Raw genomic sequence first — 19,131 nt, 5'->3', positions numbered from 1 at the left:
TCTTTGTCATTTATTCTCTGAGCTTCAGCGCTGCAAGATCGCCCCGAGTTAATGGAGACAGAGCGAGAGAAATGAAGACCCATAGGGCCATAGCTCCACTGCTTTCCCCTTTCCTCTCCACGTTGAATTCCTGGCTTTAGAAACTCGTTTGTGTCTTTAATGGCGATTCCAGTCAAAAGTAACAAGCAAATCTCGTAACCTATATCAGAGAGAAACGGTACGGTACCAGAATTTGTGAATCCACCATGAGGGTATCTTCGAGGGCCAGCGAAGATGCAGCAGTTTCCGGATTCAGAGACGTTGAAGCTCTCTTCCGAACAAAGCCCATCTCCGAAATCCGCAATGTGGAGAAGGAGGCAAAAAAAGAGATCGAAGAGAAGAAAGAGGAGCTTCGACAACTCGTCGGCAATAGATACCGCGATCTCATAGATTCTGCTGACTCCATTGTCCAGATGAAATGCTCCTGCGAATCTACCTCCGCCAACATTACAATAATTGGTGAAGGAATCCGCTCATTCTCTGCTGCTGCCATTGCTGGAACTCCCAAATTTAAGCCTGATCCTTCGAGGCTTCGGATTTACGGGATTGCTAGTCGTGTGAAGTACCTCATTGATACGCCGGAGAACATCTGGGGTTGCCTTGACGAGTCGATGTTTTTGGAGGCTGCAAATAGGTATCTCAGGGCCAGAGAGGTTCACGAACTGTTGGTGAGCAGCCGTGCCAACAAGGATTTCCTGTCCAATTTTCCTCTGCTTCAACACCAGTGGCAGATTGTTGAGAGCTTCAAGGGTCAGATTTCGCAAAGGAGTCGAGAAAGGTTGATGGATCGGGGGCTTGGCACTGCATCATATGTGGACGCGTTGGCTGCCATTGCCATCATTGATGACCTGGATCCCAGGCATGTTTTGAGGTTGTTCTTGGATTCAAGGAGGTCGTGGATATCTCAGAAACTAGGTACATGCGGATCTGGAGCTTGCGATTCTGGTTCTGTTGTTTTGGTCTTTTGTGATGTATTGAGGATAATTCAGCTTAGTCTAGGACAAGTAGGAGAATTGTTTCTACAGGTCTTGAATGACATGCCTTTCTTTTACAAAACTATACTGAGTTCCCCTCCAAGTTCCCAACTGTTTGGGGGAATCCCCAACCCTGAGGATGAGGTTAAGTTGTGGAAACAATTCAGGGAACGATTAGAGTCTGTTATGGTTATGCTTGATCGGGAATTCATTGCTGAAACTTGTTCGAATTGGTTGAAGAATTGTGCTGAAGAGATTGTTAGTAAGATAAACGGTAGGTATTTGATTGATGTAATTAAGTGCGGCAAAGAGCTTGCATTGACTGAGAGGCTAATCCGAGAGAATTTGGATGGCCGGGAAGCATTGGAGGGGAGTTTAGAATGGCTGAGGAGTGTTTTTGGTTCTGAGATAGAGTTGCCTTGGTACAGGGTCCGAGAGCTTCTTTTGGAAAGTGATGAGGACCTTTGGGATGGGATTTTTGAGGATGCTTTTGTTAAGAGGATGGAAAGGATTGTTGACTTGGGCTTTGAGGGTTTGAGCAGAGTTGTCAATGTGAGTGATTCTATAAGGGAGGTTGTGGCAAGTAGTGGAGACCAGATTGATTTCCAGGCATACTTGACCAGACCTTCCACAGGTGATGGGGTGTGGTTCTCAGAGCCTAATGTTAAAAAGATGGGCCTAGGATCTGGATTCAAGGTCACAAAGGAAGAGTATAATTTGCGGAGTTATTTAAATGCCTATTTTGGACCTGAAGTTAGCCGTATTAGAGATACCATTGACAATGTATGCCAGAGTGTTCTGGAAGACCTACTGTGCTTCTTAGAATCTCCAAAGGCATCTTCAAGATTGAAGAAACTAGCACCATATCTACAAAATAAGTGTTATGAAAGTGTATTAACCATACTAAAGAGACTTGAAAATGAGCTTGAATACTTATCTACTGCTCTGGACAATGACAAAAAGGAGAAAGACATTGAGCCTCCGGCCATAGTTGTTGAGAGATCTCTGTTCATTGGTCGACTCTTATTTGCGTTGCAAAATCACTCAAGTCTGATACCATTAATATTGGGTTCTCCAAGGTTGTGGATGAACGATGCTACAGCTATGGCATTTGAAAAGTTACCATCAATGCTGAGGCGCACCAGTTTGCCCCTTGATTCCCCCGGGCGTGATAGCAGCAGGAGACAAATTCTTGACAGCCATGGTAGACAAACTTCATCGGCTGCTTTGGCCTTGTTTGGGGTGAATGATAAAAATAGTCCACGACTTGAAGAACTCAGCAGGGTTTCACGAGATCTTTGCATTAGAGCTCACTGCTTGTGGATATCTTGGTTATCCAATGAGCTATCAGTTATTCTGTCCAGGGAACTTAAAAGAGATGATGTATTATTGGCAACAACATCCTTCAGAGTAAGTCGCTCGTGCTCTAAAACGTTTACCTTTCTGTTTGTATAGTTTCCTTTACAAGTTTGCTGCCTTCTTTGCTTCTTGGTTCTACCTTCTTTGGCTTGTTATGAATTTATTCATTCACCATGGATGAGGTTAAGTAGATTGAGTAGAAACAGCCATATAGGTGTTTGTTCTTGACTTTACAGAAAGATCTGCTTTTCTCTGCTATAGTTGAACCTAATATGTTCTACATTGGGTTTAAATAAAGTAATTAGGATTTAGGTCCATGACATAATTTCTGTTAGGTTAATTGCCGTGTTTACATAACTAGTTTAGTAAAGGGCCTTGTGGTGCTAGTCCCACTTCTGCAAGGTCTTGGGAAGGGTGGACTGGAGTTGGTCCCAAGTCATAACCTTCAACATTTTTGTGCAATGTGACTGCCCTCAAGCTCAAACTCTCATCTTCACATTGCACACTCGTAACTCGTTATACAATATAATCTTCTACTTATCTTTATGACCAAGAGAAAAGAAATGGAAAAATACACTGTTTCAGCGAAATTTTGGTAGTTTTGGATTGACTGAAAATGGCAAAGCGAATAGAGTTTTTGAACATTGGATGGATGGATCAGGGAGAACTTGGGCTAAAAGATCACTGCAGGAAATCTCCAAAAAAGTTGAGCTGCAGGGTTGAGCTTGTATCTCCAACCAGAAAAATCGATAGAGCAATGGCAAGTTAATCTTCCAATGGTTAGCACTTAGCAGAAGCAATGGTGAAGTGGAACAGCCTTCAAGCTCTCTCAAATACCACATGTTTTCAGTATATTAAAATAGAGAGTAAAGAATCAATGGAGGGGGAAGAAGAAGAGGGATAGAAGAAGAGGGGAACAATAAAGGGAAAGGATATGACTGAGGCCTTTGACCTCTGGCCTTGGTCTATCTCTCACAGACCCAAAGAATCTCTCCTTCACTGTATCTCACAGCCATGGTGTTGAAACCAAAATTTTCTTTTCATCAAATTGTGGGGGTCTGTGAGTATAACTCCTACTTATTATAGCAGCAATATGGTTTCCTCCTTGCGTGGAAAGGAGGTTTCCTTACAATCTGGTCATTCTTTTATTTAGAAATACAAAATGAATCTAAACTAATTAACAAAATAGAAAAGAGTATTGGGAAAGATTACAGCATATATGTAATCTGTATGAGCATAACTGGTAACCTTTACTTTCTCCTTGTTTATTTCCACAAATGTAATGATCTCTAGATGGATAACCCTGATGGGAAAAGATTGTCTGGTGTCCTAGGTATAGTAATTTTGAGCATTAAAAAAAAAAATAGTAAATAAATAAATAAAAAAAAAAGAAAAATTAAAAAAAAAAAAGAAGAAAAGAAGATGTATAATAATTTCTGTTCTGTTTCTTTAAACCCATTGTGTTTATCTTGAGCTGATTAATTTTTCAGTTTTCTGGTTGTCTAGTGCCTGTGTGATATGTAGCCCTGGGACGGTATCTATGTGCCCTAGTGCTTTTCCTTCATGTTCACAATTTATATTTCTATATTTCTCTACAAGACCCTTTTTTTTTCAGTTGTCTTGTAAATATTTTGCAGGGCTGGGAAGAAATTGTGGTAAAGCAAGAGCAGGCTAGTGAGGGCCAGCCAGAGATGAAACTTGCACTTCCTTCCATGCCGTCTCTCTACATTTCCTCTTTTCTTTTCCAAGCTTGCAAAGAAATTCATCGAGTTGGAGGTCATGTTGTTGACAAATTTATACTTCAAAAATTTTCTTTGAGACTTCTGGAAAAGGTAAACATCTCTTCTTATCTCTAAAGATGACCAGTATAGCTCTCTAAAAGCTTTACATGTGCATACAGTTCTGGTATAGAACTATAACTTTGTCCACCGTATTGTTCTTGTGTTAGATTTTTCCCCCTTGTTAGGATAATGGATATGTATGATAGCTGTGAGTTAAAAACACGTCCTAGCGGTTCATTTTCTTTCCATATATATTTACTGTGATGTGATTTTGTAGGTGGTTGATACGTATAAGGACTTTCTTTCAACTTTAGAGTCTCACAAACCTCAGGTGTCAGAGAAAGGAGTTATGCAGATGTTGTTGGACTTGAAATTCACTGCTGATATTTTATCTGGGGGTGATCTCAACATGAATGAAGAGTCATCAAAAGCTTCAAAGTCGAAGGTTCCTTTCAGAGGGAAGGTGGATGCAAACCAGCCTAACTCCATTATGAGAGAACATGTAATGGGCTTGATTAATCATCTCTCTCAAATGCTGGATCCAATAGACTGGCTTACGTGAGTTTTTTAAATATAATGTATTTGGTCCTTTAAGTACATATTCTTCTCCTCTTTCATGGTGCAGTAGAGTAGAATCTCTTATGAGATTGTTCAACAAATGTTGTTACTTATCCCCACCACACCCACCCCAACCCCCCCAAAAAAAAAGAAAAAAAAAAAAGAAAAGAAAAGAAAAAAAAAAGGTTAATGTAAGCTAAGGTGAAAATTTTATTTTGGAGAGTGGAACACTTGAGTTTGGATGAGCGGGTGAGATGTAGTTAATCCTGGCCTTGTATGCATATACCACAGATCCATTGGTAACTGTTTTACCACCACATTGACATTCTTGGAAAGTTCATTTGATGAGACTGATTCCACTATCTTGTCTGTCATATTGGGATAATTTTGATCTATCCATGAGAGGGTTTATTTTTAAGGTCATTCTAATCTGATCAATATAAGTATGATCCACCAGGCGGTGGACCCATCTCCCAATAGATGTGTGCTCGAGGGTAGGGAGACTGAACTTATCCCCTTGGTGTCTCTGTTTATCTCTGTTCTGATTTTTGAGTGGTGAGAAATTAATCACCTCATTTAGTACATTCTTAGTTTCTGATCTGGACATGGTGCAGGTATGAGCCATACCTTTGGGAAAATGTGAAGCGATCTTACTTGAGACATGCTGTTCTTCTTGGGTTCTTTGTGCAACTTAATCGGGTGTATTCTGGTACACTGCAGAAGTCTTCCTCTACTGAAAACATAATGAGATGTTCCACAGTTCCACGCTTCAAGTACCTTCCAATCAGGTTACAATTACACTTCATTATTGCATTTACTCTTAGATGTCTGCTGTTTTGAAACGTCGTCTGCCAAGCGCGTCTTTGCCCTCAATTGAGTGCCAAAATTCCGTCATTGTGCCGAATCTTACAAGAAATTCCCGTGAAGATGTTTGATGATATCGCTGATTCTTTGCTCCTCTAGACTGGGAGTCCTTATTCCTTCTCAATTTCCTTCCTGCTTCTTATTTACATTTTAAAGCATTGGGTGCCTTTCTTTTCTGTTTCCTATACCTTCTAATTATTTCATTTCCCAGATGATATTTTCTTCATTTTTTGCAATGGAAACTCTGCACCTGCTTTCATCTTTTTTTTTTTTATATTATATAATATAATTTCTTTTTGAATAACAGATTTTTGATAATCATTTGTTCAGTCATATTGGGTTGGCTTGATACTTCTCAATTCTGAGCTATCTTTCGATACAATGAACAACCTTCCAAATTTCGATTATTATGTCTAACTATTCCTAGATTCTTCATGCTGCTTATGGTTTCTAATTGTCCGTTTTCCTCATGATGGTTGTTCAGCGCACCAGCACTGTCGTCAAGAGGGACATCGAAATCATCTCTTCCAATGACCTCAGATGATAATTCTTCCCGAAGCTCTTGGAAGACAATTACGAATGATGAACTCTCTCCAAAGCTTTATTTTGATGATAACTCGTTTGGGGTTGCAGCACCATTTTTGAAATCTTTCATGCAGGTAAAGGCACTATTTTTTTTCCTGCCAGTGCGTTTTGCCAGTGTGTGTATATGTGTGTAGATTCTCTCGTGGCCATGGAGATAGCCTCTACTAATGGGCATTGGCACCAAAATGTCTTCGAAATAATTGTCCGCATTGCAAACTTGTGGTTTAGGTTTTTGACCAAAAGTTAATGCTACATGGAAAAATAAAGCTTTGTGAAGGTTGAACATGTGACCAAGCCATAGCCTACCCTACATGTCCAATGATTAGGATGGCCAAATCAACCCTTTATGTGGCAGGAAAGCACTTGTCATTGGAGACAAACTGTTGTTAATATATATGGGGGAAATTTTATCTCCCCCCCCCCCCCTCTTCTCCCAACACCCTTTTCCAATAATATTTTGAGTTCAGAAATTTTGAACTTGCATTATTGGGTAGCTGAAATGATCTAATGTTTTTAAACTTTTGGCTTCTTATTTTTTGATTATCTAGAAATTCTAGGCTTTGTAATTGGTTCAAGGACAACAGGCTTGTTGGATTCATGGAGTCAATTTTTATACACGTCAACTGAGTTGGAAAAGTTAGAATATAAGGATGGGAAGAGAACAAGGAAATGAGAAATTGGAGAAGAAGAAGAGGAAGAGGAAGAAGAAGAAGAGAGAAGAGAATGGTGGAATAGTGTGTTAAGAGTAATTCCTCTCTAACACATATTACTTCACTAATGTATTACAATTAATTACATACACCTGCCTAGGGAGGTAAAAAGGGAAAAATAAAATATAACATGACTAGTGACATAACTAGTTCCCAAACAACCCTTAGAGCATAATCTCTAATATCTCTGACACTCCCCCTCAAACTAGAGAATAAATTTCATGCAATCCCAACTTGGTCAGCAAAGTACTAAACTGATGATGAAGAAGCCCTTTTGTGAAAATATCAGCCAGTTGATTTCCAGTCCTCACAAAAGGTGTACTTATGTAGCAAAATCAATCTTCTCTTTAATCAAGTGTCTGTCCACCTCTTTATGTTTTATTCTATCATGTTGCACAGGTTGCAGCCTTGTTGTCACAATAAAGTCTCATAGTTGCCTCAGTATCAATTCCCAACTCTTGGATCAGCCTTCTAAACCAGAGGAGCTCACACACTTTATGAGCCATATCTTTAAACTCTGGCTCTGCACTAGATCGAGCCACCACAGGTTTTTTTTTGCTTCTCTATGTGACTAGGTTGCCACATAGAAATGTACATTAGCCTGATGTAGATCTCCTGTCAGAAACTTAACCAGCCCAATTTGCATCAGTGAAGCCTTCTATCCTCATGTGGTTATGCTTGGCATAAAGTAGTCCTTTCCCTATAGAGGACTTCAAGTACCGACTACCGAAGAATGAGGCAAACAACATCCAAGTGTCCACTCTTGAGAGCATACATAAACTGACTCACCAGGCCCATTGTACAAGTAATATCTAGACCAGTGAAGGACAAATAAATAAGCTTCCTAACAAGCCTCCGATATTTCCCTGCATCAACAAGAAAAGGGCTAGAATCTTTCCCAAGTTTATGATTCTACTCAAATAGGAGAACTTGCAGGTTTGCAGCCCAACATTCCTGTTTCTTTTAATAATTCTTGGACAAACTTTCTTTGGCATATATTTATGTCTTCTTGGATCTAGACACTTCAATCCTCAGGAAGTACTTTAGGGGTCCTAGATCTTTAATTTTAAACTATTGGGCCAAGTAATTCTTCAACTTGGCTAACTCAGCTCTGTCATCTCCAGTCACCACAGTGTCATCAACATAGACAATCAGGCTCTGATGGTGCCATTACCTTGCATAGTGAATAGGGTGTGGTCAGCCCGACTTTAGGAATAACCATTATTTAGAATGGCATGTATGAACCTTTCAAACCAAGCCTTTGGAGACTATTTTTAAGATCATGTAGAGCTTCTTTAAGAAGACACACCTTTCTTGCAGCTGAAGGAAACTTAAAGGCGGTAGGAGTTTGCATATACACCTCTTCTAAATCACCATGTAGGAAGGCATTCTTCACATCTAATTGATACAGTAGTCAGTCTTTATTTGTTGCCCGAGATAAGAGGACCCTTATGTAGTTATGTTTAGCCAGAGTAGCAAATGTCTCCGGATAGTCAATCCCATACAATTGGCTGCTACTCCATTTTGTTGGGGTGCGTCAACATAAGCCAGCTGATGGTTAAGACCATTATCCGTAAAAAACATATACTCTCCCCTTTGTCAGAATGAACAATTTTAAACTTGGTGTCAAATTGTGTATATATCATATGATAAAAAAATTTAAAGACATCATACACATCATTCTTATGCTTCATCAGAACAATCCAAATAACACGGGAAAATATCATCATCAACAAATGAAACAAAGTAGCGATAACCAAGTAAAGAAATAGTAGTGGAAGGCCCCCAACCATTAGAGTACACAATGTGAAAAGGAACAATGGATCTATTACCATGATAAGGGTAAGAAGAACGACAATGTTTGGTAAAAATACATGGTTCACAATGAAAGACATGGGAACTAGGAAAAGAAGTAAATAAATGAGGTAATTGTTTCCTTATAATAAAAAAAGAGGGATGTCCTAAACGTTGGTGCCACAACATCACAGAATCAAGAGAATTGTTGTCAGTATGTCCACACACGTAGGATCGAGTTGTAGCTAAAAAAAGGTGATTGAGGTTCAAGTAAGTAGAGCCCTTTCTCCTCACAACTATTGTCAATAATCCTCTTCGTCACCAAATCCTGAAAGAGACAATGAGAAGGAAAAAAAAAATTGACACAACAGTTTAAGGATTTTGTTAGGTGACTCATAAATAAAAGATTAGTGGAAAGGTTAGGAACATGAAGAACATAATCAAGTGAAATGGAGGAAGTAACATGAATGCTACCCTTACCAAAAATGAGGAAAGGAAGCCATCAATAACCCTGACCTTATCTCTACCTGAACAAATAGAGTAGGTATCATGATTATGGGACATACCAGCCATATGATCCGTAGCACCAGAATCAATAACCCAAGGATGGAGCTATGAAAGGAGCAGAAACCTACAAGGCTGAAGCTGAGGAAATCTGACACTGTAAGCGAAGAAGATGATGAGCCCCCCAGTTGTGACATGACTCTGCGGAATGCTGCAATATCCTCCCTACTAAGGGAACTATGCTCTGCCTGTATGCTAGGAGTAAACCATGTAGTATCAGTCTTAGTCTGAACACTGTAGGCTCTAGCTCCTTCTCTACGACCATTACGTGCACCACTAGATCCACCATGCATACCATGAGGGTGGCCATAAAGAACCCAACATCTCTCTTTGATGTGTTTAGATTTTTCACAATGATCACATCATCTGTCATCTCCATGAGGTGGCCCTTGACAGTTGACACCACCACACCAATCTCTCTGAGTGCTTTTATTAAGAGTTGACCGCTCAAGAGGGGGTGCAGGTTCCATGGTCACCTTCCTAGTCTCCTCACTCTGTAGATAGCTACACACTTCATTAAGGGATGGAAGAGGAGACTAGCGCAAGATTTGTATTCGGATTGGCTCATGCTCTGAATTCAAACCACAAGCAAGATAAGAACACGCTCATTCAAGTGTTCGGTAAATCTTAGCTTCATTTTCAGGATTGGACAATTGGAGGTCCCTATAGTGATCAAACTCTTTCCATATCCAAATGGCAATGTTGTAGTACTCATAAATGGTTCTATCCCCTTGCTTCATGGTAATGACCTTTTGGAGTAGTTGATAAACCTTAGCGAGTCACCCACACGATCAAAGGCTTTGGTAACACTGTCCCAAAACCTCCTTCCAATCTTAGGTTTTATAGAGAATATCAGCCAAGTCATAATAGTGGAGTTTTCAGTCTCCCATTTTGGATATGATGGGTCACTTGGGCTAGGAGCTGTGTCACAATCCGTTCACACAGAATCGGACCGGTGACCGAGTTAATACCCGTTAACCCAAACCTGTCAGGATCATTTAACGCAGTAACCACTACACAACACACACACACAACTAAAGAAAGCAATTTCTGTATTTCAGCGGAAGTCTTATGTGTACATACCTGTAAATACCCCAATACTCTTGATACCCAAATTGTGTTATATAATACATTTACATGTGGGTCCGTAGGCGTGATATATACATAAGAAATATAATTTAAACATCCATATATAGATAAGGGGTAACATCACAAAATAATCAAAAGGAATCCCAGGTTGGTATTCAATGTTTCTGTCCCGCTACACAACTCTCACACAAGCACTCAGCCCTATGCCCAAGATCTTCTGGAACCCACCAATATTCAACTCGAAACTCCACAATGGGTCCCAGCTCTAGCTCTTCAGCTGGGTTACCAAGATTATCTAAAAATGATGTGCACGTGGGATGAACTCACTAGTCCAGTAAGTGAAAAGAAAGACCAAGTAAGCATTCACAATACAAATGAACTTTTATGCATGCGAGTTCATTTTATTAGCCTAATCCACTTAGACAACAATTTTAGGTTATAGGTCATGTGCTACTCATAATCATAGTGCGCGTATGCCCCCGGGTACGAGCCGCGAACCCCATCCCGCGATATGCCCATAGGGTTGCTGGAGAAAGCTAGCCGTGGATACCGAAAAAGTAAATTGTTGGTTCTCAGCGACATTAAAGTAAAATGGGCCTTGCCCTGTATTAAATTAAAAACAGTACGATTGACCCTCTTGTTATGTCACCAAAGTTGCCAATAGTCCTAATGATCAGCGGGGCATATTTCTAACCGCCACCGTTGGTACACAACCTCGGGCTTCCCCCCAGTGATATCCCCAACACCTAAACACCTAAACCCCTGCTAGAAAGGGTTGTTGATGTAATACTGTAATTGAGGAAGCTCAAAATAGTACCAGGGTAGGATCTTTTCTCAGAGAATAGGGAATTCTAGATATGGAGAATAGGATATTGCTAAAAATTGTTGAAAGATGAAAAAGATTGAATAATAAACAATAAAATAACACTTGGGCTTCACACCGCAAGGTGGATCGATTGGATCAAACACCAACCTACCTTGATCAAACACAAGGGATTTCTTGATCAAACACAAGAAGAGAGTTGCATAGGCAAACTTTGTTTTCAAATTCTGAGTTTTTTTTTAATGCTTACAATTGATCCCTATTTAGAGGACCAACTCAACAAAACATTACATACCGAACTTTCAACCAACAATAGTAGAAAATCTTCACTTATTAAAGTTAGGGTAGGAAAATCTTCACCCTCCAACTACTAAAGTTGAAAAAGTCTTCACCCCCCCAACTACCAAAGGTAAAAAAGTCTTCACCTACCAAATACTAAAAGTGAAAAAATCCTCACCTCTTAAAGTTGGTATGGGAAAGTCTTCACCTACCATTACTTACAAAAGTGAGTTGATTCCCCTCCCCCTTTCTAGAAAAGTTAAAAGTAAAAGTACCTTCTAAACACTTATCGACCCCATGGCTGGTTCAACTAATGAACCAAACCACTACGAGACCAAAATATGTAAATCATAGTAACTAATCCCGTATGCATACCTATTACCCATGGTTTAGGCTTATTAAAGTGGCCTGTTACATTAAAAAACCCTTGGACCAAAGGACCAACATGCATACAACCCAACCATAGGCTTATTCCTAAGAAAACAAGCGCATTTTGGTGATAAATCTGCATCAGTCGTAGCACAAGAAAATGTCATTCTTAACCCGTATGCTTTTATAGGAAATAGTACGACTGTATAGTGCCATTGTGTCCCATTCCACGGGCCATCAATACATTCGTTTCCAAGCCGATTACGACATCTAATCTGTGCACCACATGTCAAATATTTAAATCATCCACCTCATAATCCATGACAAGAATTAAGCATTTAATAAGTGAAATCACGACATAGAAAATCATGAATGAGTTCATAATGCACAAGACAATGCATGCAATGGCATACATGGATGACTAGTCTACACACAATTAGAATGATGACATAGCTAGTCTAAATCAATAATGGAATGATGCAAAAACATTCAAAAAATAAATCAATGTCCTCTTCCCACTAAGATAGTTGTGTACAATGATCACCCTTGGTACGAGGAAGATCCGACATGCGATGACGTGAGTTCCTAGTAAAACCTATCATAAAAGAGGTCAAGTTTAGTATAACTCCATTTTAGGTTCACAACTAATGGAGTACAATGATCCCAACGCGTTTAGAATCACCATAAAAGGTTGCCCTACAAATTTGGGCCCAATCGGAACCTAAAGGGTCGGATTGGTAGGTCAAACGGCGAGCGAGGTACCCGCCGGTCTTTGCCCGCCGCTCAACTCAAGGGCCCTGTAAGGACCGGCGGGCCAGGTACCCACCGGTCTTGCTCGCCAATCAAGCCAGCAGCCCATCCAGGACAAGCAGGCTCTGGATTGGTGGGTCCAACTATTTTCAGGCACCCATCACTCAGAATGGGATTTTGCTGTTCACTCCCATTCTCCATCCCACCTTGGGGAAAACACCAAGGGTCGATTCGACCGCATTTTCCACAAATTTAAGGTCCCATATTGTGATCCTAACCTAGATCTAGGACCGATTCAAAGTTTCAAGCATGGATCTTACCTCTTTGCTCAAGAACAACTTCAAAAACCTCAAATCTCTTCTCTACCTCAAGAGATCAACAAATGCTTCTCAAATCTTGCAATTTCTTCCTCTAAAACCTTCATAACAACATATAGGTCCTTCATTAAACCTTAGATTCATATTCTTAAGAGGGATTAACAAGATCTAAAGGATTCCTACCCAAATCATATGATTTCACTTAGGGTTTCATGAGGATTTAAGAAATATAGTCTTTACTCACCTCAAATTGTAGATCTTGAGATGAGGGTCACTAATCCGGTGTCGGATTCAAAGGATTTGACCCCGGTGATGCGCAATGATCATTTTCTTCCCCATTTCTTCCTTCTTTTTCCCTTCTCTCTTCTTCGTTTCTCTCTCATCTACGTTTCTCACCCACCTTGTAAAACAATAAATGAGGGAAAAGAAAAGTAATAAATGCTATTTATACTTTGGTCAAATTATCTAATGACTAGAGTGGTAGGTCTACATTGGTGGGTTCGACCCACCTATGACCACCCACCAGTCAGCCAAAACTTAGCCGAAACATTAGGATTTTCGATGGTGCTCGGCCCCGACATGTATTTCACTATTGGTAATTGATTGACACGCGTACTTAACATAAAATACGGCTACATACCTTTATTGTGCTTACATGGCCCAGTGATACGTGCAGGTGCACGACTTGGGCACGCAGACTTCACTAGGCACCGACTCCAACTCGTCTAGCCAACCTGAGTTTAGAGTCACCCTAGCCATCATGTTCCATAAGGTAACCGACTCGGCTCGCTCAGGTTCAAGTCCTACAAGACCAAACCGAACCAACTGGGTAATTAGACCGGGCTTAGAAAGTAGGGTATCACAAGCTGTAACATTCCCAAGCTTTCCCCTACTCCGCAAGAAATGATTCACAGAATGAGCCCAATTCAAATAGTTGGTGTTGTCCAACTTCACAATAGAAATATGAGTATTTGGGTTATAAAAAACTATAGGAGTAGGATAAGTAGCAACACTCGATGCATTGGCGGAACCATCTCCAAAGAGGGCTCCAAGTCCACTTTCTTCAGACATATTGTAGAGGAGGAGACACACAAGATGGGGAGTACACACTACCCAAAATTTCCTTCCCAGAATTAGAAAAATTTTTCCAGCAAGCAAACCAAGCATTATATGTCAAAGAAATTCACTCCATCCACATTCTTCAAGGTATAGAATCATAACATAGGAGCTCCATAGTCCTAAACATCATACCTTACAAACATATAGCAATCGGAAGCATCACAGGCCAAATTTCAGAGACAAAAAATGCCAAAACAGGGCTGGCGGTACCCTATTTCCAAGGAAGAAATGAATTGTGCAGCCACAGCTCGAAGAGGCTTGAAGCGAGACCAAGGCTGGTGATAATACACCCTGGGGAGATCTAAATGGACCTGGTTTTGCTTATTGCAACTTTCAAGTGTCTCTTTCTTCAAAGGGAAACTTCCCTTGGTGTCTCCATAGTCCCCTTGCATGCCTATCTCAAGATTTCTTCAATCTTCTCACATAAAAGTTGCTTTGCTTGAAACCCCTTTGTAATCTAGGGTTCCAAAGAGAAGAGAAGGAAAGAGGAGAGCTTGTAGCTCGACTCTCAAACCAACCATAGGCCTCTGAAACCAAGTTAGAATATAAGGATGGGAAGAGAACAAGGAAATGAGAGATTGGAGAAGAAGAAGAGGAAGAGGAAGAGGAAGAAGAAGAACAGAGAAGAGAATGGTGGAATATTGTGTTAAGAGTAATTCCTCTCTAACACATATATATTACTTCACTAATATATTACTATTTACTAGTAATTACATACACCTCCCTAAGGAGGTAAAAAGGGAAAAATAAAATATAACATGACTAGTAACATAACTAGTTCCCAAACTACCCTTAGTGCATTATCTCTAATATCTCTAATGGGAAACCCAAAAGGGTTTCATCCTTTGGGTTGCTTTTTCTTTTTTTATTTAATGTGCAAATTTTCAGCCTTGTAGAGCTCTGCCATTTGGCAAGAAGGATCAACTCCTCAATTAAAAAGAAAAAAATTACACAGAAACACACGCACACACACACAAAAGACCTGATACATACATATATCCCATGACAGGACAAACACAGCAACAACCTGAAGCATACAGAAAAAGAATCACATTTTCATGTTCTAACCTCATTTGTCTGAAAATATTAAATAAAATTCAAATAAAATCAGAGCTGTTACTTGTTGGTTTGAGTTGGTACTTGGTACCTGGTTTGATGTGGAAGGGTACTAGACATGCAGCAGCTGATCCATAGCTTATCAGATGGGTATGTGGAAGGGCACTAGACTGGGAATCCTCCTTGTGGTGGATTCTCAATTTTCAGTCTTCAAATCCTGCTTTTGGAGGAGAGTGTGTTATTTTGCCTCCTAGGAGTTGGAGTTTCTCAGTGGGAATGATTTTGTTTTGGTTTTTAATACAAGATTGTTAAAGGTAAGGGAAACCCCAAAATAACTGCCTAGAAATACCACACAAGGCTGCTGAGAAAGTCCTCAACGAAAGGAAATATCCTCCCTTCACATATTTGATGTTTATTGCAACAGATATCACTACACAATCTAGTAAATAATAGAAATAGTAAATTTTAAATGAAGCTATTGTAAAGCCATTAAAGAAATCTATCAATAGAAAAAAAATATGTTTTCTTGTTCTATCATCACACATTTTGAGCTATTACAATTAGTATAGCGTTTGCATATTTGTCCCTACAAATGAGGTTCTATATTTTCCCATTTTATAAGTTCAAGGAACGATTTTGTTGTCGAACTTTTTGAAGATCCAATCAGTAATATTATTTGTAATTGCAGGTTGGTTCTAGATTTGGGGAGAGCACTTTTAAACTGAGTTCCATGCTCTCTGATGGCCAAGTTGGAAGGCTGAAGGACAGATCAGCCGCTGCTATGTCAACATTTGGAGATATTCTTCCTGTTCAAGCTGCTGGCCTTCTATCTTCCTTTACTACTGGAAGATCTGACCCTTGATTGTTAACATTCATATTCTCCTCTTTTTCATTAGGGATATCTCTGTAATTTTGTGAAGATGAGACATGATGGTGCTCTTCATTGCCATTTTGAAAGAGATCAGAGTATGCAACTCTCGATGGATTTGAAGTTGATTAGGAAAGGTGTCCCATCACTTCCATTTCCAGACCAGATAGCGTTACAGTGCGGTGATCGAAAAAGAAAAGGATATCAGGCAAGTGAATGAAATGTTCCCTTTGCTTCACTGCATCGAAGATCTAACAAGTTGGGGGGAGCATGGAAATATGTTTGGAACTCAGTTCCGAGAAGGTAAGAAAAGCAAATTAATTGACAAACCGAAACTGAAGCTGAAGCTCTCATGGACAGATTGATATATTTTAAATTAGATTAGAGCATCATTATCAAAAAGTGGAGTACTAAAAATATATGAAGTTTACTCCATAACCCTGTATGTATCTTGTATTTTTTCCTTTAATTTTCAGTTCTTTCATTCTTGATTCTTGCTCCTTGCTCCCCCCCTTATGGCCTTACCCTTGTACTCCTGTACATATGTTGATTATGATGACCTCTAGAAAGTTCTGTTTTTAAAACCTGCTGTTGGATTTACAATACAGAGAATGTCATTTTGAACTTACCATGAATGTAATAGGATTCGTAAAATCTTGAGAACATGAAAGACCAATTTTAAACTAACGACCAATTTTAAACTAACCATTTGTTACCATTTCTTAAAATCTTGAGAACATGAATGACAAATTTTAAACTCACCTTTGGAGGTGAGTGGAGGAGAATGTCTTAAAGAATTTTCTGTTGATGCTTGTTTTGGCCCAAAAAGATGACTAGAAAAATCTGCCCTACCCCGAAAATGAATCACAATAGAGGATTAAAATTTGGTCATTGAGATGTATGTTGGGTCCTCTTATCACATGCACTAACTAATGTATAATCAAGTGGCAAATAGTGAAACGTTATTCACCAAGCATGATGATACCTAGAAGGACCCTGACCCTTTGTTTATTATTTCTTTTGTCCTGGATACCAGTCGTCAGCAAAAAAAAAAAAAGGCTAGGAGTTAGGAATATAGGATTTACTAGTTAGTGAAATTGGAGTTACGGTCCTAGTCTAAGTATGAATTATATTTGGAGTCTTAGAATTATTAGAAATTTGAGTTCAGATTTCATTCCAAGTCTAAAATCTGTTTTTAGGGTCTTAGTTTTAGTACTAGTATCAGATACATGTCTGATTTTCTATTCCAAGTAGTAGTTGGGGTTCAAAATCAGTTCCTAAGTTGCTTAAGCGCCTCGTCCATCGCTTTAGGTCACCTTGTCATTGTAACAACTATGGCCATAATGTTGTATCCTCTTTATTCTTCTATCTTATTTCAATGACAGGTCAGTTCTTTCTTTGAGTCCGGTGAATCTTCACGTACGTGAATGTACGTGAACATCCTTAGTTCATGGATATGACATCTATTTTCTCTTTCCTCATTTAATAGATGCCATATCCACGGATCAGGGACGTTCACGAACATTCACTTAATAGATGCCATATCCACAGATCAGGGACGTTCACGTACATTCACTTACGTGAAGATTCACCGGTCTCTCTTTCTTCTTGTCTAGTACCTATGGCACCCTATTTTCTTCCAATTTTTCTGGTTGCATTCTTCAATATCTCTTCAGTTTCTTAACTGTTTTTGCTGTAAACTGAGACTTAAGTTCCTGTTATATTGTTATCTAAAGTTCTGTTATTGGTTCTGAAAATTTTTTGTCTATACCCACAGTTCTAGTTCTGTTATGTACACTCTTAGTAGTTTGCATTAGATCCCGCCATGCTACATTGGTTGTTCCCATGATGGATGACCTGGTAAGGAAGGGTTTCGAACCATTAGTTTGTACTTTGTATAGGGTTGGTATTGCGCTAATTTTACTTGTTTGCTTTTTAGTTCACTTGCCCATTTGGCCATGGCTCTCCATCAATTACAACCAAATCTGACATCAATAATGTAAAATAAGAGAGAATACAAAAATATATGCAAACCCGTGCTGGAAGTCTGCTTGAGAATCTGAGAAATCTTTGAGGGTCTCTAGATTATAGTTGTCACGACATCTAGGTGACCCCAGGTATTGGAGGGGAAAAAAAAGGCGAAACCAACAAGGCACGTTGACATCGAGGCATTGCCTAGGTGACGCCTTGACAACTATGCTCTTTATTATCTTCTGATAAGTTTAAGACAATCCAGTGACCATACATGTGTCTTCCTATAGGAGAGGGTTAAATGCAAAGGCCCTCCACCATAGCTTACTCCAAGAAACTTTTCGGCCCTTTAATATATACAAGTTTTACCCTTCAACTATGGATCAGGAATGTATGTATATAGGAGAAAGTTTCTCTAGATCGGCCTGTCTAGAGCATGGTTTTAGGTATTGGTATCAGCTTTATCATATCGGTATCGACCATATCGGCCTTGTTACACCTGTGCCTGAACTCGCTTAAATTTGAACCTTTGTGATAGATTTCGGACTGGAGATACAAAGTACCAACGAGTTTTGGCTCACGGCAGCTCATTGCAAAAAGGGGAGGAATGATCCCAGTTACTCATGCATTTCATGCCTGTCCAACTGGAGAGGATTCAAACCTTTTGACCCCAAGTGGTACATGAATTCACACCCCTACACCCGAGTCTCGGCACATACTAGAATTGTTGGAAGGCCATGCCCATAACCTAGGGCAATCCTCTATGGAATGACCAAGAGGGGAAAATAGGCAGTCAAGGCACAACACTACCTTGACGACCAGAAACAAGGCCACCGGAAACTCCTAGGCTAAATCAGACCGGATAACCCTGAATCTGGTGGTCTATTGTGCTGCTGGTTGGGTTCCGATGCCCGTGGGCCTCACCACCGACATCATGACTTGCCTTGAATGACCTCCCACACTCTCCCACACCTTTCCCCATGACTTGTACACCCTATGAGTCTAACGAGGTGGGCCCGTGTGTCCTGAATGACGGATTAACCTACTTGAATCGGACAGGTGACAACCAAACAGACCCTAAGGATTTCACTTCCTATAAATAGGAGAAGTGAGTTCATTTCTCACTTCTCCAAAACGTGGGAAGGAGAGAAAAGAGAGAAGAAAGGAAGAAAGAGAGGGAGAAGAAGAAGAAGAAGAAGGAAGATGCTTGACCTAGCTTCCGGCTCCACATTTTGTTGTCGGATTCTTGCCGGAGGTAGGTG

The 19,131-nt window shown here is 39.9% G+C and overlaps 1 protein-coding gene across 1 annotated transcript; it reads left to right on the top strand.

Moving 5' to 3' along the window:
* On the top strand, nt 1-16,382 carry LOC122084201 (conserved oligomeric Golgi complex subunit 1-like). Its single transcript, XM_042652282.1, has 6 exons — nt 1-2,423; nt 4,010-4,204; nt 4,431-4,711; nt 5,326-5,499; nt 6,060-6,234; nt 15,719-16,382. The coding sequence occupies exons 1-6, from the start codon at nt 246-248 to the stop codon at nt 15,890-15,892; spliced, it is 3,177 nt and encodes a 1,058-aa protein (XP_042508216.1). The 5' UTR covers nt 1-245; the 3' UTR covers nt 15,893-16,382.
* Nucleotides 16,383-19,131: the final 2,749 nt, after the last annotated feature.

This window comes from Macadamia integrifolia, chromosome 7 (genome assembly GCF_013358625.1).
Source record: "Macadamia integrifolia cultivar HAES 741 chromosome 7, SCU_Mint_v3, whole genome shotgun sequence".
In the NCBI taxonomy this organism is placed as follows: Eukaryota; Viridiplantae; Streptophyta; class Magnoliopsida; order Proteales; family Proteaceae; genus Macadamia; species Macadamia integrifolia.
The sequence above is the reverse complement of the archived record's forward strand: the minus strand, read 5'-3'. Positions and strand labels throughout refer to the sequence as shown.